This window comes from Erythrolamprus reginae, chromosome 10, assembly GCF_031021105.1.
Source record: "Erythrolamprus reginae isolate rEryReg1 chromosome 10, rEryReg1.hap1, whole genome shotgun sequence".
Taxonomy (NCBI): Eukaryota; Metazoa; Chordata; class Lepidosauria; order Squamata; family Dipsadidae; genus Erythrolamprus; species Erythrolamprus reginae.
Window position 1 is genome coordinate 1552270 of NC_091959.1, and position 20452 is coordinate 1572721.

At 44.2% G+C, this 20452-nt stretch overlaps 2 protein-coding genes across 3 annotated transcripts in view; one reads left to right on the forward strand and one right to left on the reverse strand.

Annotated features, from left to right (window-relative positions):
- MTMR10 (myotubularin related protein 10) overlaps window positions 1–20452 on the forward strand; it is a 780230-nt gene that overhangs the window by 38509 nt on the left and 721269 nt on the right. Inside the window, exon 16 of the mRNA XM_070762186.1 lies at window positions 10956–11038. Coding sequence (XP_070618287.1) covers window positions 10956–11038 — 83 coding nt within the window. The remainder of the gene's footprint in view (window positions 1–10955; window positions 11039–20452) is intronic.
- FAN1 (FANCD2 and FANCI associated nuclease 1) lies at window positions 285–20172 on the reverse strand. Of its 2 annotated transcripts, none has more exons than XM_070762182.1 (14): window positions 19978–20172; window positions 17578–18943; window positions 16548–16688; window positions 14919–15114; window positions 13209–13442; window positions 12104–12235; window positions 10498–10606; window positions 8768–8887; window positions 6779–6943; window positions 5009–5162; window positions 3295–3398; window positions 2081–2275; window positions 1343–1471; window positions 285–492 (listed from the first exon to the last, which is right to left on the reverse strand). In XM_070762182.1, the coding sequence occupies exons 2-14, from the start codon at window positions 18842–18844 to the stop codon at window positions 355–357; spliced, it is 3084 nt and encodes a 1027-aa protein (XP_070618283.1). In that variant the 5' UTR covers window positions 18845–18943; window positions 19978–20172; the 3' UTR covers window positions 285–354. The 2 variants fall into 2 exon arrangements, with proteins under 2 accessions (XP_070618283.1, XP_070618284.1); XM_070762183.1 differs by having other exon boundaries at window positions 20038–20160.

Consider the following 20452-nt stretch of genomic DNA (forward strand, 5'->3'; position numbering starts at 1 on the left):
AATATGCTAACTCTGTAAACCACTTAGGTTTTTAAAGCACTGTGAAGCAGGATATAAGTCTTAAGTGCTGTCTTTTAGCTTGGAAAATGCTCTTCGTGGGCTCACCTGGACCTCTGAAGACATCCACTTATTTATTAATTGATTAATTGGACTTTTATGCCGCCCAATCCTGTAGAACCCCCTTCCAATAACTTAGCCTGAAATGTGTCTTCGGTGTGAGCAGGCGGATAGAAAATTCAAAGCGAAGCCAAAGCAGATTCGAAAGAAGCACCGGAGGAAATCCATTGCCGTATGGATCGTTTTATTGCACTGGATCCCAGATTCCTACGGGGGTAGGGAGAAACTCCCCCCCCTTCATCCAAGGCGCTGACTTTTGGACCCGACGGCCTCCACGTGACAAACTTCGACCGACGCGCCCAACTTCTGCAGTTCGTCCAGCCACACCGTCTGCTTGTGCGAAAGGCGGTCGCCGGGGCCCTTGACTTCTACCAGCTGAAGCGCCGGATTGGGGAAAGAGGCAGAAAAGAGCGTGAAAATTGTCACTCCACAATTTGAACGAGGAAAGCGGTGCCTTCTCTTTAGTTAAAGCCCTCCCCTCCCGTTAAAAAAATGGAAAAATATCGCAAATCAAGATCACACAACACTGTAACCACCACTGTAAACAGCTGAACATACTGTGTTCAGTTCTGGAGACCTCAGTTACAAAAAGATATGGATAAAATTGAAGGGGTCCAAAGACGGGCCACAAGAATGGTGGAAGGTCTTAAGCATAAAACATATCAGGAAAGACTCAATGGACTCCATCTGTGTAGTCTGGAGGACAGAAGGGAAAGGGGGGACAGGATCGAAACATTTAAATATGTCAAAGGGTTAAATAAGGTTCCGGAGGGAAGTGTTTTGAATAGGAAAGTGAACCCAAGAACAATCTGAGGTTAGTTGGGGGAAAGATCAGAAGCAATGGGAGAAAATATTATTTGACTGAAAGAGTAGTAGATGCTTGGAACAAACTTCCAGCAGATGTGGTTGGTCAATCCACAGTAACTGAATTTAAACATGCCTGGGATAAACATAGATCCACCCTAAGATAAAATACAGAAAATAGTATAAGGGCAGACAAGATGGACCAGGAGGTCTTTCTCTGCCCTCCATCTTCTATGTTTCTATGTACTAGATGGTTTGTATGAATGGGGGTGGGGGTGTGTGTATATTTTACTAATTTATCACTTTATGATTTTTATTGCATACGTGTTTTTATAGCCGTGTAAGCCATCTTGAGTGGCCTGGTGCGAGCAGACGGCAATGTAAAATTTTCCAAAATAAAAAAACCAATCTGGGAAGGCACCTTAAATTGCCGGGGGTCCGTCCTCCAGACCACAAGATCGGGGAGGCCCCCCCTGCAATGGCGTAGGTCTTGGGAGAGTCGCCGGCAAACTCCACTCAGGAAGGGGCCTCCCAAGCAGCAGGCCAGGTTCTGCAAAAGAAGCAGGGCTTTAAAAAAAAACAACCTTGGGAAGACTTTCAGCATTTCCAGGAAAGCAAAGGAAGGAGAGAAAGGAGGAAAGGAGAGAAGGAAGGAGAGAAAAGAAGAAAAAAGAGAAAGAAAGAAAGGGGAAGAGGAAGGAAGACGGGAAAGAAGGAAGGAGAGAAGAGGAAGGAAAGAAGAAAAAAAGAAAGAAAGAAAGAGAGAGAGAAAGGGGAAGAGGAAGGAAGAAAGGAGAGGAAGGAAAGAAGAAAAAGAAAGAAGAAAAGGGGAAGAGGAAGGAAGAGAAGGTAAGGAAGAAAGGAAGGAAGGAGAGAAGAGGAAAGAAGAGAAAGAAAGAAAGAGTTGCTCCTTATTTTATTTCTTTTAATGCACAGGTTAGCCGTATCTTCCTTGCTCCATCGCAAAGGACCTGCTTAGATATCTCAACGTCTTTTAAGATGGATGGACTTCAACTCCCAGAATTCCCTCCCCTTTTTTTGGCAGAAGGGCTCCAAGCTTTCCAGAACCGTGGGTGGTTTTTCTAACCAGGATGGAGCCCGGTCCTTTGTGTCCCTGCAAAGTGCAGGCTGCGCGGAGGTTCTCTCGTCTCCCGCTCACCTGGGCTTGCTGGAGGGAGGAGAAGCGGTCCCAGCCGATCAGCGCCGACGCTTTGCCCTCCTGGGCCTCCCAGACGTCTCCCACCCACTCCTGGAGGGTCTCCGCGGACGCTTCGTGCACCGACTGCAATCTTGCCTCAATGGCCGGCTGGCGGTTCTTGTAGAAACTGCTGGTGTAGAGGTCCAGGGGGAAAGCCTGGGGAGGGGGCCAGATAATTCCCATTTAAAACTCCCACGCACAAAAGACATAATTAAAGAATCTTCTGATAGGAGAGAGGATTTGTAGCTCAGGGTTGGATTGTGGGATCCTTCCTGGTGCTCTTTGACCTTCCCTGTTGTTGTGAGCGGCCCCCGACCAGCTCAGTTAGTCATAGATTCTGAGGAGTCCATCTTGGTACCCGAGGCCAGTGTCCTTGACAGCTGAGTCAGAGAGTGAGGGAGGATTGGAACCTGAGGAACCTCCAGAGACTGTAGAAACCCCAATGATGGTAATGTCTGACTCAGAGGAGGAGGGGAACACTGGGGATCAGGAGCCCCTATTAGATGCCAGAGTTAGAAGGTCACAAAGCAGACAGGAATATATTTGTGGGAAAAGGTCTAGAAGGTGGATATCTCAATGGAAGAAAGTCTAAAGAGTGACTATCTCTAGGAAACAGTTGACCACACCCAGACAGTATATAAGTGAGGATTTATGGGTAAAGAGGCATGGAGTTTCAACGCTGCTAATGGTGGAGGTCCTAGGTCTGGGGTTCCAGAAGTGCTTTGCTGGCAAACTGCTGTTATCCCTTTAAGTTCATCAGGCAGAGATGCAGCTGTCTGGGGAAAACCTGAAGATTGGTGACTGTGTGCTTAAAAATACATTAGAGCTTTGAAGAATGTCTAAATTGGATTTGGCTCCCGGCCAAAATAAAAATAAAATAAAAAAACAGTGCTAGAAGGAAAGGAAAGCCAATTCCTTCTAGAACTGAAGTTGTTACCTACTTGGGTAATGAAACGTTTGCCAGAAAATAACCAAGCTCAAGAGAGCACCAAGGACCCTGCAGTCCTCTTTCCTCTCCTCCTCCAACTCACCACCTCCCAGCACTGAAGATATTATCAAGTACGGTGTGGGGACGTCTCCAAGAAAGCGGCCAAGCTTAGAGAGCGTCGGAGACCCCACAATTCAACCCTGAGCTACAAACATTTTCTTATCTCTCTTCCGGACACAAAACTTACCTGGTACGAGTTCCTGAAGACATCGGGGACGCCGTCCATGAACAGGATGTCCCACATCAGGAGCCCGTAGAGGGTGGTGAAGGTCGACCCTTCGCCGTGGATGCCTGAGGAACAGCCCAGGGGAAGTCACAGGAAACAGTTCGGAATGGTTTTTTTTTTCATGTGCCAAGGCAAAAGAATTCAGCCCCCGTTTATTGCCACCCCAAATTGCATTGACTCAGCCTTCCATCCTTCCGAGGTGGGTAAAATGAGGACCCAAATTGTGTGGGGGCAATATGCTGGCTCTGTTAAAAAGGGCTATTGCTAACATTGTAAGCCGCCCTGAGTCTAAGGAGAAGAGCGGCATAAAAATTGATTGATTGATTGATTGATTGATTGATTGAATGAATGAATGAATGAATGAATGAATGAATGAATGATTCTGCCTTGGTCTCAAATTCGCCCGCTTTGTCGAGTCTGCAAATTGCAGAGGAGACCGGACAGTCTGAAATGGCCTAGGGGCCTAGATGGCGAACTTTTCTTCGTGTGCCACAAGGGGTGTGCTAGCATCGTGCATGGGCTCACACTCCCCCCTCGCCCCCACGTATGCGCATCCCTACCCCCACCCTGCTCTGCCCCTTGCGCATCACAAAGGCCTTTCTGAAGCCTCGTAGGTGAAGTTCAGAAAAATGCATTTTGGGTTTGCATATTGTGCTGTTTTTTTGCCCTCTGGGGCTTCAGGAAACAGAAACCTATAAGATTGACGGCAGAAAAAGGCCTCCTGGTCCATTTAGTCTGCCCTTATACTCTCTGGGTCTTCAGAAGAAGCCCCTTTCTTCTTCTTAGAAACAGAATATTGACAGCAGAAAAAGGCCTCCTGGTCCATCTAGTCTGCCCTTATACTATTTCCTGTATTTTGTCTTAACATGGATCTATGTTTATCCCAGGCATGTTTACACTCAGTTACTTTGAATTGACCAACCACGTCTGCTGGGAGTTTGTTCCAAGCATCTACGACTCTTTCAGTCAAATATTTTCTCCCATTGCTTCTGATCTGATGCCCCCAACTAACTTCAAATTGTGCCCCCTAGTTCTTGTGTTCACTTTCCTAATAAAAACACTTCCCTCCTGAACCTTATTTAACCCTTTAACATAATTAAATGTTTCGATCATGTCCCCCCTTTGCCTTCTGTCCTCCAGACTAGACAGATTGAATTCATGACGTCTTGATGGAGACCTTCCACCATTTTTGTAGCCCGTCTTTGGATCCGTTCAATTTGATCCATCTCTTTTTGGAGGTGGTGTCCAGAACTGATCACAGTATTATTCCAAATGTGGTCTCACCAGCGCTCTATACAACCGGATCACAATCTCCCTCTTCCTGCTTGTTATACCTCTAGCTATGCAGCCAAGCATCCTACTCGCTTTCCCTACCACCTGACCGCACTGTTCATCCATTTGGAGGTCAGCTCCCCCTGGAGATTCGCACTGCCCCCACCCTCCTTGCCTTCCGGAAGAGTTTAAAAACTCACCTTTGCCGCCAGGCCTGGGGACATTAGTTTGATTGTTGAATGAATGGCATTGATAATTTTTTTTAATTAGAATTTTAAAGATTGTTTTTAATGTATTATTAATTGGATTGTTGTTACTGTGCTGTGAGCCGCCCCAAATCCTTGGGGAGAGGCGGCACACAAACCCAATTAAATCTTAATTGGACAAGTTGGGACAAGCTCACCTTGGTTGAAGCCCTGTTGCTTGTAGTGGGCTAAGGCCAGTTCCTCAACGGAGCAGACCACCGTCAAGACTTCCGATTCCTCCGTGTGACTCTCCAATATAAACATGGATTTGCCCATCCCGGTCTGTGGGCAGAGTTTTCCTTTGATGGTAACCTGCGTCAAGGGAGAATCCTGGTTAAGGGATAAAGCAAGCCCAGAGATGATGTCTTCTCCCACCCCAAGTTCTGCACAGGTTTATTCAACCAGCATAACTCTGGAGTGGAAAGAGGGGGTTAGGCCTGTTAGTAATTCAAGTTCTCAATGTAAAAGTTAAAAGAAACAGTTTTTTTAATCAAAAGCAAGCCCACAAAATACACATCACCTTTCTGGCTCAACACCAAAATAACTGTGAAAAGAAAAGGGTTCCTGTTCTAACAATACAATACAATAATACAGTAACCATAGAGTTGGAAGGGACCCTGGAGGTCTTCTAGTCCAACCCCCTGCTTGGGCAGGAAACCCTACACTACTTCAGACAGATGGTGATCCAACATCTGTTTAAAAACTTCCAGTGTTGGAACATTCACAACTTCTGGTGTCAAGCTGTTCCACTGATTAATTGTTCTGACTGTCAAGAAATTCCTCCTTAGTTCTAAGTTGCTTCTCTCCTTGTTTAGTTTCCACCCATTGCTTCTTATTCTACCCTCAGGTGCTTTGGAGCATAGCTGGAGCAACCCCTGAGATATTGGAAGACTGCTATCTTGTCTCCCTTGGTCCTTCTTCTCATTAAACTAGCCATGCCCAGTTCTTGCAACCGTTCTTCATATGTTACATAGAAACATAGAAGATTGAAGGCAGAAAAAGACCTCATGGTCCATCTAGTCTGCCCTTATACTATTTCCTGTATTTTATCTTAGGATGGATCTATGTTTATCCCAGGCATGTTTCAATTCGGTTCCTGTGGATTTACCAACCACGTCTGCTGGAAGTTTGTTCCAAGCATCTACTACTCTTTCAGTCAAATAATGTTTTAGCCTCCAGTCCCCTAACAATAGAAACATTCTAAGCAAGTGGGCACATACAGTGTGTGCAGTAAGAAAGAAAAGAGAGGGGGGGGGGGACCAACAACAATGAAGACAGCAAACAAAACTTAAATACAGCAATTACAGGTGAGAGGGATTTTTTGCTGGGGCAAAGGGGGAACTAAACGTAACCATTGAAACAAACATCACACCTTTTCCCAAAGTCCAGACACACAGAGGTGACTATTCCAACAAGGGAGTTGGTCCCAGGGGGAAGTTTATCTGGTAAATTCCTTGTAGCAGCTGAGTAATAATAATAATTAATAATAATTTATTGGATTTGTATGCCGCCCCTCTCTGTAGACTCGGGGCGGCTAACAACAATGATAAAAACAGCATGTAGAAATCCAATTAATAAAACAACTAAAAACCCTTATTATAAAACCAGACATACACACAAACATACCCTGCATAACTTGTAATGGCCTAGGGGGAAGGAATATCTCAACTCCCCCATGCCTGGTGGTATAAATGAGTTGAGTAGTTTACGAAAGACAGGGAGGGTGGGAGACAATTCTAATCTCCAGGGGGAGTTGGTTCCAGAGGGCCGGGGCCACCACAGAGAAGGCTCTTCCCCTGGGTCCCGCCAAACGACATTGTTTAGTCGACGGGACCCGGAGAAGGCCAACTCTGTGGGACCTTATCGGTCGCTGGGATTCGTGCGGTAACAGGCGGTTCCGGAGGTAGTCTGGTCCAAAGAGTACTTACGTGGGTGACGTCATCGACAGAAAGAAGAGGCAGTTCGCAAAACAGATGCTTGAACGTCTGGCAGGCTGGGGAGTCTCTCATCCTTTGGATTCGCTGAGAGAGGCCAAGCCGGTGGCCGGGACGAAGGAAGGGATCCAGGAGGCCTTTCCGGATGGACGCAATAGCCTAGCAACCATTGCAGAGAGGTGGTTAATAAAACGTAACCAAGATACGGCGGGGTCACTTCATCAACTACCGGACAGAAAGGGCCTTAGGTAGAGGAAGGAGGTCTTCTACAAGAACGCTGTTGGCAAGAACAACGCTGGAGAACCCATCCTGTAATAACTGTTATTACTATCTACACAACTGGTTGGGTTTGGCAATCTATAAACAAGCTAACAATGCATGTTTAAATGTACTGCAACGTTTAAATGTACTATTGCTTTAAGAGTTAGTGCTATGGATGGCCACAAGGGGGAGCCAGAAGCGTGATTCTTTTTTCTCTGCTACTCTGTAGTAGAAAATGAGTGTTTTCTATAACTGCTCAAAAAAAATAACACAATATAACTCCAAGTAAACCAAACTTCTGTGAAATCGAACTGTCCATTTAGGAAGCAACACCAATTGACATGTGCACATTCATCTTTGTACAGAACAAAGTATTCAATGAGAATATTTCAGGTCTAGGTGTTCTTTGAGTGTTCCCTTTATTTTTTTTTGAGCAGTGTATATATAGGAAACTTATCTTATAGTACTTGTATACCGCTTCAGTGCTTTACAGCCCTGTCTAAGCAGTTTACAAAGTCAGCCTCTTGCCCCCAACAATCTGGGCCCTCATTTGATCCACCTCGGAAGGATGGAAGGCTGAGTCAACCTTGAGCCGGTGGTGAGATTTGAACCACTGACCTACAGATCTACACTCAGCAGAAGCCGTTTGCAGTACTGCACTCTAACCACTGCGCCCCCACGGCTCATAAATGCTGATTTGTGTATTTGTGAGCTGAATAAGTAAGACTTATAGTATTGCATATGTATTGACTGATTTAACTGTGTATGAATAGGACTGTTCTTGACTAAGATATTGGCCAAAGTAAATAATATTTTATACTTAATGTTTCTGGCTTGTATTACTGAACCATCACTCATATCTCTGGGCTATCAGCTGGATATCTATCTATCTATCTATCTATCTATCTATCTATCTATCTATCTATCTATCTATCTATCATCTATCTATCTATCTCTATCTATCTATCTATCTCTCTCTATCTATCTCTATATCTATCTATCTATCTATACTATCTATCTATCTATCTCTATCTATCTCTCTCTCTCTCTATCTATCTATCTCTATATCTATCTATCTATCTATCTATACTATCTATCTATCTATCTATCATGTATCTATCTATCTATCTATCTATCTATCTATCTATCTATCTATCTATCTATCTATCTATCTATCTATCTATCGGATTTGTATGCCGCCTCTCTCCGGAGACTCGGGGCGGCTAACAGCAATAATAAAACAGCATATAATAATAATCCAATACTAAAAACAATTAAAAACCCATTATTATAAAACCCAAACATACATACAGACATACCATGCATAAAATTGTAAAGGCCTAGGGGGAAAGAGTATCTCAATTCCCCCATGCCTGGCGGCAGAGGTGGGTTTTAAGTAGCTTACGAAAGGCAAGGAGGGTGGGGGCAATTCTAATCTCTGGGGGGAGCTTGTTCCAGAGGGCCGGAGCCGCCACAGAGAAGGCTCTTCCCCCGGGTCCCGCCAAGCGGCATTGTTTAGTTGACGGGACCCGGAGAAGACCCACTCTGTGGGACCTAACTGGTCGCTGGGATTCGTGCAGCAGAAGGCTTATTACAACAGATTACAACAGAAAGATATCTGCTAGAATTCCATGTTTCCTCTGTGTGTGTATCTTTGATAACTCAGGGATAACTCTGCATACTCCTTAACAACACCCACGAAGACCACACCAGACAAATTACCTTCTTGGTATCTTTCAAGTGCTGGTGTAAGTTCAGAGAGAGACGTTCCCACCATTGTCCTCGGCTGTCCACGCAATAATCTTCCTGAGCCAGAAGTTCTTGCAGCTGCTCCACCGCCTCCTAGCCAGGGGAGAGAGAAAGTCATGAGAAGGTTGCAGAAGGGCAAGGCCAGTCGGCCGGCAAGACTCCAGCCATCGCGGCCAGCCTCCTGACTCAGCGACAGATGTGGCTGTGCAACACCTTGCGGTTGTGGAGAGATTCAAGGCGAGGTGAGGCCGTCGCGCAGAAAGCAGGAGGAACAGAAGGACAACACTTGGAGAGGCTTGGGAAGAAGTGGAAACACCAAGCGCTGAAAATAGCAGCGGGAAAGAGCAAGAAGCTTAAAAATAGACCAACATTAATAGCTTGTGGAGGATGTGAAGGAGGCGGAAGATTGCAGGAGATCTTGGAAGGGTTTCTTGGCCACCAGCCACACTGCGCAGCTCCAGAAGGCGAGAAGTTACCAAAATGTTTTACATGCCCAAGGAGCTGCTGATATACAGTTCTACACAGGAATCATTGAGTCTGTCATCTGCACCTCCATCACTGTCTGGTTCGGTGCTGCAACCCAACAGGACCGACACCGACTTCAGAGGAGAATCAGAACTGCAGAAGAAACAATGGCTGCCAACCTGCCTTCCGTTGAGGACCTGTAGACTGCACGGGTCAAAAAGAGGGCGCGGAAAATATTGACTGACCCTTTGCATCCTGGACACAAACTATTTCAACTCCTACCCTCAAAACGTCGCTACAGAGCACTGCACACCAAGACAACCAGACACAAGGACATTTTTTTTGCCCCAAATGCCATCACTCTGCTAAACAAATAATTCCCTCAACACTGTCAAACTATTTGCTAAGTTGCACTACTATTACTACCGGTTTTTCCTCATCATTCCTATCACCCATCTCCTCCCACTTATGATTGTAACTTGTTGCTTGTATCCTTAAGATTTTTATTAATATTGATTGTTTCTTCATTGCTCATTTGACCCCTATGACAATCATTAATTGTTGTACCACATGATTCTTGACAAATGTCTCTTTTTCTTTTATGTCCACTGAGAACATCTGCACCAAAGACAAATTCCTTGTGTGTCCAATCACAGTTGGCCAATAAAGAATTCTATTCTATTCTGCTGTTGAAAAAAAAAAAGTAAGGAAGAAGAGATTGATGCTACAGGTGGTCCTTGGCTTATTCAATTCAATTCAATTTATTAGATTTGGATGCCGCCCCTCTCCGAAGACTCGGGGCGGCTCACAACAGTAATAAAAACCTCAACAATTAAAAACCATACAGCACATACACATCAAATATGAAATATAATAAGCCTGGGGGAGATGTCTTAGTTCCCCCATGCCTGGCGATATAGGTGGGTCTTAAGTAACTTGCGACTGTAATGTGGATCCTGCCCATCAGTTTTGAGTTGCAACTCATAAAACAAATCACTTAGGTGACCAAGCTGATGTTGTGAACTTTTTTGGGTGCAGAGGTTGTTTATTGAATGCTACCGCCATAAAATGATGCCGTGGTCATAAAGCAAACAGCTCTCTCGTCAAATAAGCCAATGATTCCCTGCGGGCTGACTCAGAGAACCAAGTTCAATGCTAGTTCCTCCTTGGATAGGAGGCCACCCGGTGATCTCTCGGGGATAACGAGAAAGCGATGATCTCTTGAAGAGATCTATTACCTGGTACATGTGAAGCCTCTGCAGGATCTCTACCCCGTGCGACAGGATCCGTGTGTAGAGCCACCCCACAGTGAAACGCCGCAGGTATTCTGGGAGGGCTCGGTGGGGGCTGCAAGAGAAAACACACAAGTCAATCTCCTTTGCAGGGTGTCCAGAGGGGAAAACATTTTGAAATTCCCTGATATTTCCCTGACATTTGCCTGCAACTTGCCATAGATGACATTGTACCATTGGAGAAATATCGGTAGCTGCGGAAGCAAGTGGTTGCCACAGTCACACTCGTTTCTGCTTGACTCTGCCAGGAAGCACAATCCATTTTTGTTTTTTACATGATTTCCCCCTGACTTTTAAACATTTTAAAAGTTTATTCCCCCCCCCCTGATTTATTCTGGTTTTTTTCACAATTTCTCTGATATTTCCCAAAACACTGATTTCCCTGATATTTCCCTGTTTTCCAGGTTTGCTGGACACCCCGTATATATCGCCAAACCCAACCAGTTATGTACATAGTACTAACAACATCAATCTTGCAACTCTCCGGGTCCCGTCGACTAAACAATGTCGTCTGGCGGGACCCAGGGGAAGAGCCTTCTCTGTGGCGGCTCCAACCCTCTGGAACCAACTCCCCCCAGAGATTAGGATTGCCCCCACCCTCTTTGCCTTTCGTAAACTCCTTAAAACCCACCTCTGTCGTCAGGCTTGGGGGAACTGAGACATACCCCGCTTGCCTATGTAGTTTTGTGCATATGACTGTGTGTATCTATTTTATATATTGGGTTTTTTTTCTTTTTAGACTTTTTAATGTTAAACTGTTATTTTAGATTTGTTACCATGTACAGTATTGTTTTTATCGCTGTTGTGAGCCGCCCCGAGTCTGCGGAGAGGGGCGGCATACAAATGTAATAAATAATAATAATAATAATAATAATAATAATAATAATAATAATAATAAATATCGTAAGCAGTGTTCCCTCTAATTTTTTTGGGGGGTGGGCAGAAAAGTATAGTGTCTGAGCGGCAGTCCCTTCAGGACTGGGCGGCACAGAAATAACAAACAAACAAACAAACAAACAAACAAACAAACAAACAAACAAACAAACAAAAAACCCACCCTGTTTTGCCTCAGAGAATTTCAAAATAAAATACTGTCCTGTGTGTCTATATCAGTGAGCTCATAATAGGGCAACTCTATCAATATCAAAATGCCACTTAAATAGTTGAGCTAGTTTCAAACTAGATTTTGATTTTCTTTCTCTCTTCCTTACTCCCATTCTTTTTCTTTCTCTCTTCCTTCCTCTCTTTTTTCTATCTGTTTCTCTCTCTTCCTCTCTTCCTCTCTCTCTCCTTCCCTCTCACTCTTTCCCTCTCGGCTTCTGGGCAGGTTTGGAAAACTCTGAGTTTATGGTGATTTTTAAGTGAGCGATTGCTCACTGCTCAGCTTAGAGGGAACTATGATCGTAAGTACCAATCTCCTTCTGTCGTTTTTACAGGCTGAGAAGTCAGGGTTTTCCTCTCTCGAGTCTTTCTCTTGCCGTTATGCAGCTCAGGGCTACGTCCTCTCTGTCCCCATGTCCCATCACAGTGGGGAATCCTCCCACCTACACACCTGAGGGTGGGATGTCCTTTCAGCTCCTGCCAAGATGCTTTCGCGGCCTCGTACAGACAACGCGCCTCTTCCCAGTTCCCGCCGGCCATTGCCACAGAAATGTCACTTGAGGCGTGCGCGGCGGCAGCATACCTACAGAGAAATTAAAATTGGTGGTTGCAACTTGTCCTGAAGAGGACGGCTTCCCCGCCTTGTCCTATTACAAGTAATGCTATGTTTCTTCTTGCGGCGTACAACAATTTATTGCTTTTAGTATTTATGATTAGTGTGAGTCCTATTGCAATAGGCAGCATATAAGTATAAATGATAAAATAAAGTTGGCCTTTTGACCTGGATGAAATGATCGTCTCCAGACAGTCTGTTGTGGTCAGCTCTGGCCCAGCTCCTGCCCCAAGGACTGTGGATGTGGGGGAGACATCCACATGCTGCAGGCCTGTTTTGCCCCTGGTGGAATCTGATGATGAAGGCTCCTCTGACCAAGAAGACATGAGTGTCAGGGAGGAGGAGAGTGGGGCAGACAGCTCAGAAGGAGATCAATTCTCTAGCTCCTCCTTGGATTCAGAACAAGAGTTCATGATACAGCCACGCATGCGGAGAGCGATGCAGAGGCAGCAACAACTGAGAGATTATTATCAAAGAAAATGAGGCCACCTGTGGTTGGGTGGGGCTGTGGTCATTAGTGAGGCTGCTATAAAGAGCAGCCTGTAGGTTTGGCCATTGTGGAGGATTATCTGATCCTTGTGTTTCGTGACTGCTTTACTGACTTTGACTTTTAGTGTGCTGATTTTTCCCCGCTTTGAAACTAAACCAGAGCAAAGTGTGTTTCACTTTGTGAAAGAAGAAGGACTGTGAATTGCCTCACAGCTGCAAGCTAAGTATCACAGAACTGATAAGGGACTTGTACAAATTATCAGTTTGGTTGGAGACGAGGGCTCTTGGCTATCCCAAAAGAGGGCTTAGGTTAAGTGAATTTTCATTATAAAGAACATTGTTTTGAATTTTCAAACGTGTGTGTGTCTGAAATTTGTACCTGTGAGTTTTTGGGAGGATTCTACCAGAGAGCCCGACGGAACATAGACAAACTTAGATTAACGTTCTTTCCCACCTAAGGAAGTCATCCCGGTCTTGAAATATTGGCGTTTCCCTGTTGACTGTGTAAGTGGGGAAGACGGTCCGTCCCATGTTGACCATCAGCACCGTTGAAAGTTGTCTTTGGCCGCCACTTCCGGCTTCCTCTTCCTCCACGGGATCCGTCAGGGAGAAGAGCAGCAGCACGTGGGAGAAAACAGCCCGGGGCTCTCGAGAAACCTTGATGCATTTCCCCACAAGAGCTTTAGCCCTGGAAACCAAGAGAGGAAGAGAAGGAGTCCTCCAGTGGAACTCCTTGCCTCCAGAAGTTGTGAATGATCCAACACTGGAAGTTTTTAAGAAGCAATTGGACAACTGTTTATCTGAAATGGCCTTGGGCCGGTTTGCACCTGGAAAGAAACATTCGGAGCCAGTAGAGCAATGGAAAAAACCCTACAAAGACTTAGGGCTTGGAAAACATTCTTTGTAGAGAGTAACGGTGAAAGAGCCTGCAAGGAAAGCGCTGGGAACACTGTTAGCACCAGGTTAGGGCTGGATATAAACTTATTCGGAGCAAGTTAGAGCAATGGAAAAAACCCTGCAAAGACTTAGGGCAAAACATTCTTTGCAGAGAGTAACAATGAAAGAGCCTGCAAAGGTAAGAGAAACATAGAAACATAGAAGTCTGACGGCAGAAAAAGACCTCATGGTCCATCTCGTCTGCCCTTATACTATTTCCTGTATTTTATCTTAGGATGGATCTATGTTTATCCCAGGCATGTTTAAATTCAGTTACTGTGGATTTACCAACCACGTCTGCTGGAAGTTTGTTCCAAGGATCTACTACTCTTTCAGTGAAATAATATTTTCTCACGTTGCTTTTGATCTTTCCCCCAACTGACCTCAGATTGTGCCCCCTTGTTCTTGTGTTCACTTTCCTATTAAAAACACTTCCCTCCTGGACCTTATTTAACCCTTTAACATATTTAAATGTTTCGATCATGTCCCCCCTTTTCCTTCTGTCCTCCAGACTCTACAGATTGAGTCCATGAAGTCTTTCCTGATACGTTTGATGCTTAAGACCTTCCACCATTCTTGTAGCCCGTCTTTGGACCCGTTCAATTTTGTCAATATCTTTTTGTAGGTGAGGTCTCCAGAACTGAACACAGTATTATTCCAAATGTGGTCTCACCAGCGCTCTATATAGCGGGATCACAATCTCCCTCTTCCTGCTTGTTATACCTCTAGCTATGCAGCCAAGCATCCTACTTGCTTTCCCTACCGCCTGACTGCACTGGGAAGATCGTTAGCAGCTACTTAGGGCTGGGGGGAAAAAAAGCTAGAAACATAGAAACATAGAAGACTGACGGCAGAAAAAGACCTCATGGTCCATCTAGTCTGCCCTTATACTATTTCCTGTATTTTATCTTACAATGGATCTATGTTTATCCCAGGCATGTTTAAATTCAGTTACTGTGGATTTACCAACCATGTCTGCTGGAAGTTTGTTCCAAGGATCTACAACTCTTTCAGTCAAATAACATTTTCTCACGTTGCTACATTCATAGAATAAGACGCACCTAAATTATCAGCCTCTTTTAGGGAGGAAAAGGCTGCGTCTTATACTCCGAAAAATACGGTAACTCAAGGTCCCCTTCCAACTCTGAGATTCCGTTGTGTTCCCGTTCAGGTGCAGACTTCTACACTTGTTTCCATTTCTTTTCACAAGGGCCCTGAATGTTTTTACCTCTTTAGAATGACGCTGCCAATCCCAGCTTGGCACCTGTCAAAGATGGAGCGTTGTCTTGACAACTGGACAAAATCCTCCAGGAGTTGCTGCTTGGGAGAAGTTGGGTTTTTCAAGTGAAATGCTTTCGCTAAAGTTTTCAACTCTGGGGCGGAAAGTAAGTCAAGGGCTTCCAGGAGGCTTTGCAGGTCGGTCTCTGCGAAGAGGTGAAAGTTTTTTTGACAAACATTAAGAAGAAACTCCAGGGGAACAGATATTGCCTTCATAACTGAAGTTATTATATGTATTATTATAGGTTAAGGTTTTTTATCATAATGTTTCTTAGTGATCCCTAGTAAAAACTGTTCTGCAGTAAATCTGATTCCATTCCTATTATTTCCTTCATCCGTAGAAGGTTGAAATATAGAAACAGAGAAGATTGACGGCAGAAAAAAACCTCCTGGTCCATCTAGTCTGCCCTTATACTATTTCCTGCATTTTATCTTGGGATGGATCTATGTTTATCCCAGGCATGTTTAAATTCACTTCCTGTGGATTTTTCCTTCCCTCCTTCTTTCTTTCTTCCTTCTCTTCCTTCACTTTCTTTCCTTCCTTCCTCCCTCCCTTCCTCATTCATAGAAATATAGAAACCTAGAAGATTGAGGGCAGAAAAAGACCTCCTGGTCCATCTCGTCTGCCTTTATACTATTTGTTTTATCTTAGGATGGATGTTTATCCCAGGCATGTTTAAATTCAGTTCCTGTGGATTTACCAACCACGTCTGCTGGAAGTTTGTTCCAAGCATCTACTACTCTTTCAGTGAAATAATATTTTCTCACATTGCTTTTGATCTTTCCCCCCACTAACTTCAGATTGTGTCCCCTTGTTCTTGTGTTCATTTTCCTATTAAAAACACTTCCCTCCTGGACCTTATTTAACCCTTTAACATATTTAAATGTTTCGATCATGTCCCCCCTTTCCCTTCTGTCCTCCAGACTATACAGATTGAGTTCATTAAGTCTTTCCTGTTAGGTTTTATGGTTAAGACCTTCCACCATTTTTGTACCCCGTCTTTGATCAATTTTATCCATCTCTTTTTGTAGGTGAGGTCTCCAGAACCGAACACAATATTATTCCAAATGTGGTCTCAGCAGCGCTCTATATAAGGGGATCACAATCTCCCTCTTCCTGCTTGTTATACCTCTAGCTATGCAGCCAAGCATCCTACTCGCTTTCCCTACCACCTGACCGCACTGCTCACCCATTTTGAGACTGTCATTAATCACTACCCCTCAATCCTTCTCTTCGGAAGTTTTTGCTAACACCGAACTGCCAAGGTTCATCTTGGTTCATCAGTCTTCGGAGAGGGGCGGCATACAAATCTCATAAATTATTATTATTATTATTAATAATAATAATAATAATAATAATAATAATAATAATAATAAATTATTATCTTTCTTTTGTTTTCCAGAAACCCTTCGCTTTGGGACAAGCTCTATTCCAGCTCTATTCTTATTCTCATTCCATTCTTATTAAATACAGTTCTCAGCCCCCCCCCCCCGCCAAAAGAACTCTGGGTCACTGATTGAGAAGCCACTAAATGAATGGAGCCGAATGGCTTTGCACCCACCTGATTACTGGACCTACCAGAGTGCAGGAATCCTCCTTCAACAAGTTCTTCAATGACCGGTGAAAGATCCGAACTGATCTCTGCATATTCTATTTTATTCGTCTTTATCCAGGCCAATTTACGCTGGAAGAGCCGAACGTAGAGTTTCTGTCCACTGGCTGAGATGGAATTGTAATGGGAGAGAGAAGAAAATTTTTTTTGCAAAGAGGTTTGAAAAAGTGGCTTTGCATGGAAGTTCTTGGGAAACGATTGGACCTTTTGCCAAATAATCTAACCCTGGAGGTTCGGCTGACCCGACATTTCTGACGCGTCAAGCAATTTAATGATGAGAAGTGGGACTTTCTGGTTAAATGCAGAATCTTTAGCGGCTAAATGCAGAATCTGAAATGCACTTGCAGGTTGACCTTGATTTATGACTGTATTTGAATCCAGAACTGTTGTCATAAATAATTCTAAATCAAGTCAACCACATGATCCAATTTGATTTTACACCTGTTTTTTACTATGTTTGGTGTTAAGGAGTGTGCAGAGTAATCTCTGAGTAGTCAAAGATACACATACACAGAGGAAACGTGGAGGTGTCCGATATCCAGGTAGTAGACCAGAGATATTAGTAATAATTCAACAATATAATTCAGATACATTCAGTGTATAAAATATATTCACTTTGGCAAATATCTTATTGAAGAACAATCCTAGTCATACACATGTATAGCAACCAATACATATACAAGTCTATAAGCCTTACTTACATAAACCATACATAAACCATCATTAGAACAAACAGTTCTTATAACAACAGTCACTGAGACAGTACAGAAATAGCAAGGAATAGCAGAGAGCGAACCATGCTTCTGGCGCCCTCTTATGGTCATCCACAACACTAGCACTTAAAGCAAGTGTTCTAATACATGCAAGCATACATTTATGGTTTATGTTACATATTGCCAAACCCAACACATAGCACTAACAATGTTTGTGAAGCCTGTCAATGCAGTCATAATGCGAGTCCCCTAGCCATTAATCCAATTAACAAATTAAAGCTACCTGAAAGCTTGTAGAACCGAGCTAGGACCTCCAAATCTTCCTCGCTGAAGAGTCTCCGATCATCTTCGTTCTCCAATACGGCCTCCAGGACCATGAGAAAATTTCGAAGATAATAGGGGTGACCCACTGAATCCACGCCAGGCTCAACGTGCCCATTTGAATGTGGCAAAGTGGCTTTTTCTAAAGATGCCAAGCATACTTCATCCTCGACTTCAGTTCTAGCTTCCATCGAAAGCCGTTCAGTTGCATTTCTGGTGGAGCTGGAGAACTTTTGCCTCTCAGGGTGATTGTCTTCTTCTATCGTTGGATCTGGCTGGTTAGAGGAGGAACTCTGGGATTCCAGCTTGGATGGCTCATCTTTAGGATACGTTGCTGTCAACCCTTCCTCCTCAACTACTGAAGATATTCCCAACTGGTGAACATCTCGATTCTTCTGGGGGTTATTAACTTGTTGATGGCCTTTTCTTGACAGCCCAACTTCTCTGCAACTGAGTGATACCAGAGTAGAATCACACAGGCCATCAGAGAGAAATCTTGAGTCATCTTCTTGTCTTAAACTTGAGATATCCCACTCTTTATTCAGAGGACCAAGCCTTGATGGGGACAACTGGTTCTCCTTCGGGGAATCTTCACCCCAAGGTTTCCGGTTGGGTTTCTGCTCTGCGATGCCCACTTGAGTTGGAGAAGGTTGGTCATCTTGAGTCAACCCATCCCTGTTACGGCCACGCCACCTCCTGGACAATCTGGTGGACAAGCTTCTCAGGGAGATATTTTGAATGGCGCCAACTCTAGGCTGATCTTCAAGTGGTGTGTGTATTTTTCCAACTTTCTTGAAATAAGGACTCGCCTGTTCTCCTGACCCTCTTTTTGTTTGTGGATTGTCTCCTCCAGAAAGGCTGCTGTTCTTCTCGGGAGTTGAGAGCTTGGCTGCAAAATACGGACTCGAACCCTCAGGCCCAGTTTCAGCGGATTGTCCAGGGCTGGAAGCCGATGTTGAGCCGATCGAATTCTCATTGTCCTCCTTCTGATTATTTTTGCATTCTTCGTCAATATGCTGGTTGATTCTGTACCTTGGTATCGTCTGGCCGCACAAGGGACAGGCAATTCTGGCGGGGGGAGCGTTGTTAAAAAGGGAGATAATGGAAGAAGACTTTGGGGCTGAAGACCCCCCCTCTTTGCCATTCCTTCTTGCCGGTTTTTCATTGGTCTTAGAGAGGGGCAACTTTCTCCTGAGCCTTTTCTTATCTGGAGGCCCATCTTCGGCCATTGCAGGACCTTAAAACATGGTGGAAACAGAAGGGCTGCCCTTTCACCGCCTTGTTTCCGCACAACACGAATTCCTTCCGATCTCGCTCCTCTCTCTTGTCTGAAGAGGGTAAAGAAGAGCAGAGGCCACGTTAACATTTTGCAGAAAGAAACAACGAAGAATAGTGACCGTTATTTCCCCTTGGTGAAAAGCAGAGAGCTCTCCTGTCAATTAAATAGTCAACTAAATTAAGTAACAGGGAAAGAAAAGAGGATCGGTTGAATATAGGAATAAAAGAGATACCGTTGTAAGACCTATGTAAGATAAAATGTATATAGTATTAGAAACATTAAATAATGGTAATATAGAAATAGCATTATAGAGAAAAAGAAACAGGACTGCCACACATCATCCAATATTTTTATGTTTCTATCTATCTATCTATCTATCCATCCATCCATCTATCTATCCATCTATCATCTATCTACCAATCTATTTTATCCAATCAATCTATCTATCTATCTATCTATCTATCTATCTATCTATCTATCTATCTCTATCTATCAATCAATCAATCAATCGTTTGTCCATTCATCTATCTTATCTATCCATCCATCCATCATCTATCATCTATATCTTACTATCATTTATCATCTACCCAGCTTTACATATTTGTCTCTATCTTTCCCTATATCTCACACATTTCTGGCTGTACGTATTTTTATTTATTTATATTTACATACTTGTCTTTTCCCCTTTCCTTTACAGGACAGCCATTTCTAAAAGCAACGCCACTCTGTCTCTGTCTTCCCTAACGCCCAACAGAAGTTGCTAACACAAGCAGGAAAGTTTCCCCAGGAGCTGCCAACTGCGTGCATTAAAACTCCTGCAACTGAGAACGACCATTCTGTGTGGGCGCTGAGCTTGCACAGTTCAGACCTCAGCAGCGGGTGAGATTTCCCAAGCTTTCCTTATACTGCACACTCAATGTTCAAAATGGGATTGTCCACAACTCTGGAGCTGGACCCCCAAAGCCCACCAGAGAAGCAAAGGGCAAATGAAGCCAAACTAGAAGTCCGCAGAGACAGAGGTGCTTAGTTCAGAATGAGCAATTTAAAACACTCCCTCCTTGCCATGCTTCTAGTCCGCAGTACCTGCTGCTCCATCCTGGGATATCCCTATTGCATTTTGCAAATAATAATAATAATAATAACCAAAATGGTCTTGCTGGAAAAGGCGCTCCGGGTGAAGAAAGCCGCGCGAGACAGCAGAGGAAGGCGGTTCAAACGAGACCCGGAGCTCGGCTAAAGCGATAAAAATTCATTCAAAAAATAAAATTGCAGCGGCTCAGTTCGCGCATGCGCGGAGCGATAACTTCCCGCGCGCCGGTGAAGCCTCTTTGCCCGCACAAGGTCCCATCATGGCCGCCAGGCCGTTGCAATCCATCCCAGATCCAGGCGTGCAAAGATCGATGCCGGAGCGGTCGATCGGTGCAGCCAGAAACGCAAATTTTGTGGAGCCTCGTTCTTTTCTGCATATTTAATAGAGTCCAATAGAGAATAGACTCCAACCCTTCCAATTTTAATAAAAGTTGCTCTCTTCCCCCCCTTTGAGGCCTGAAATGCATTT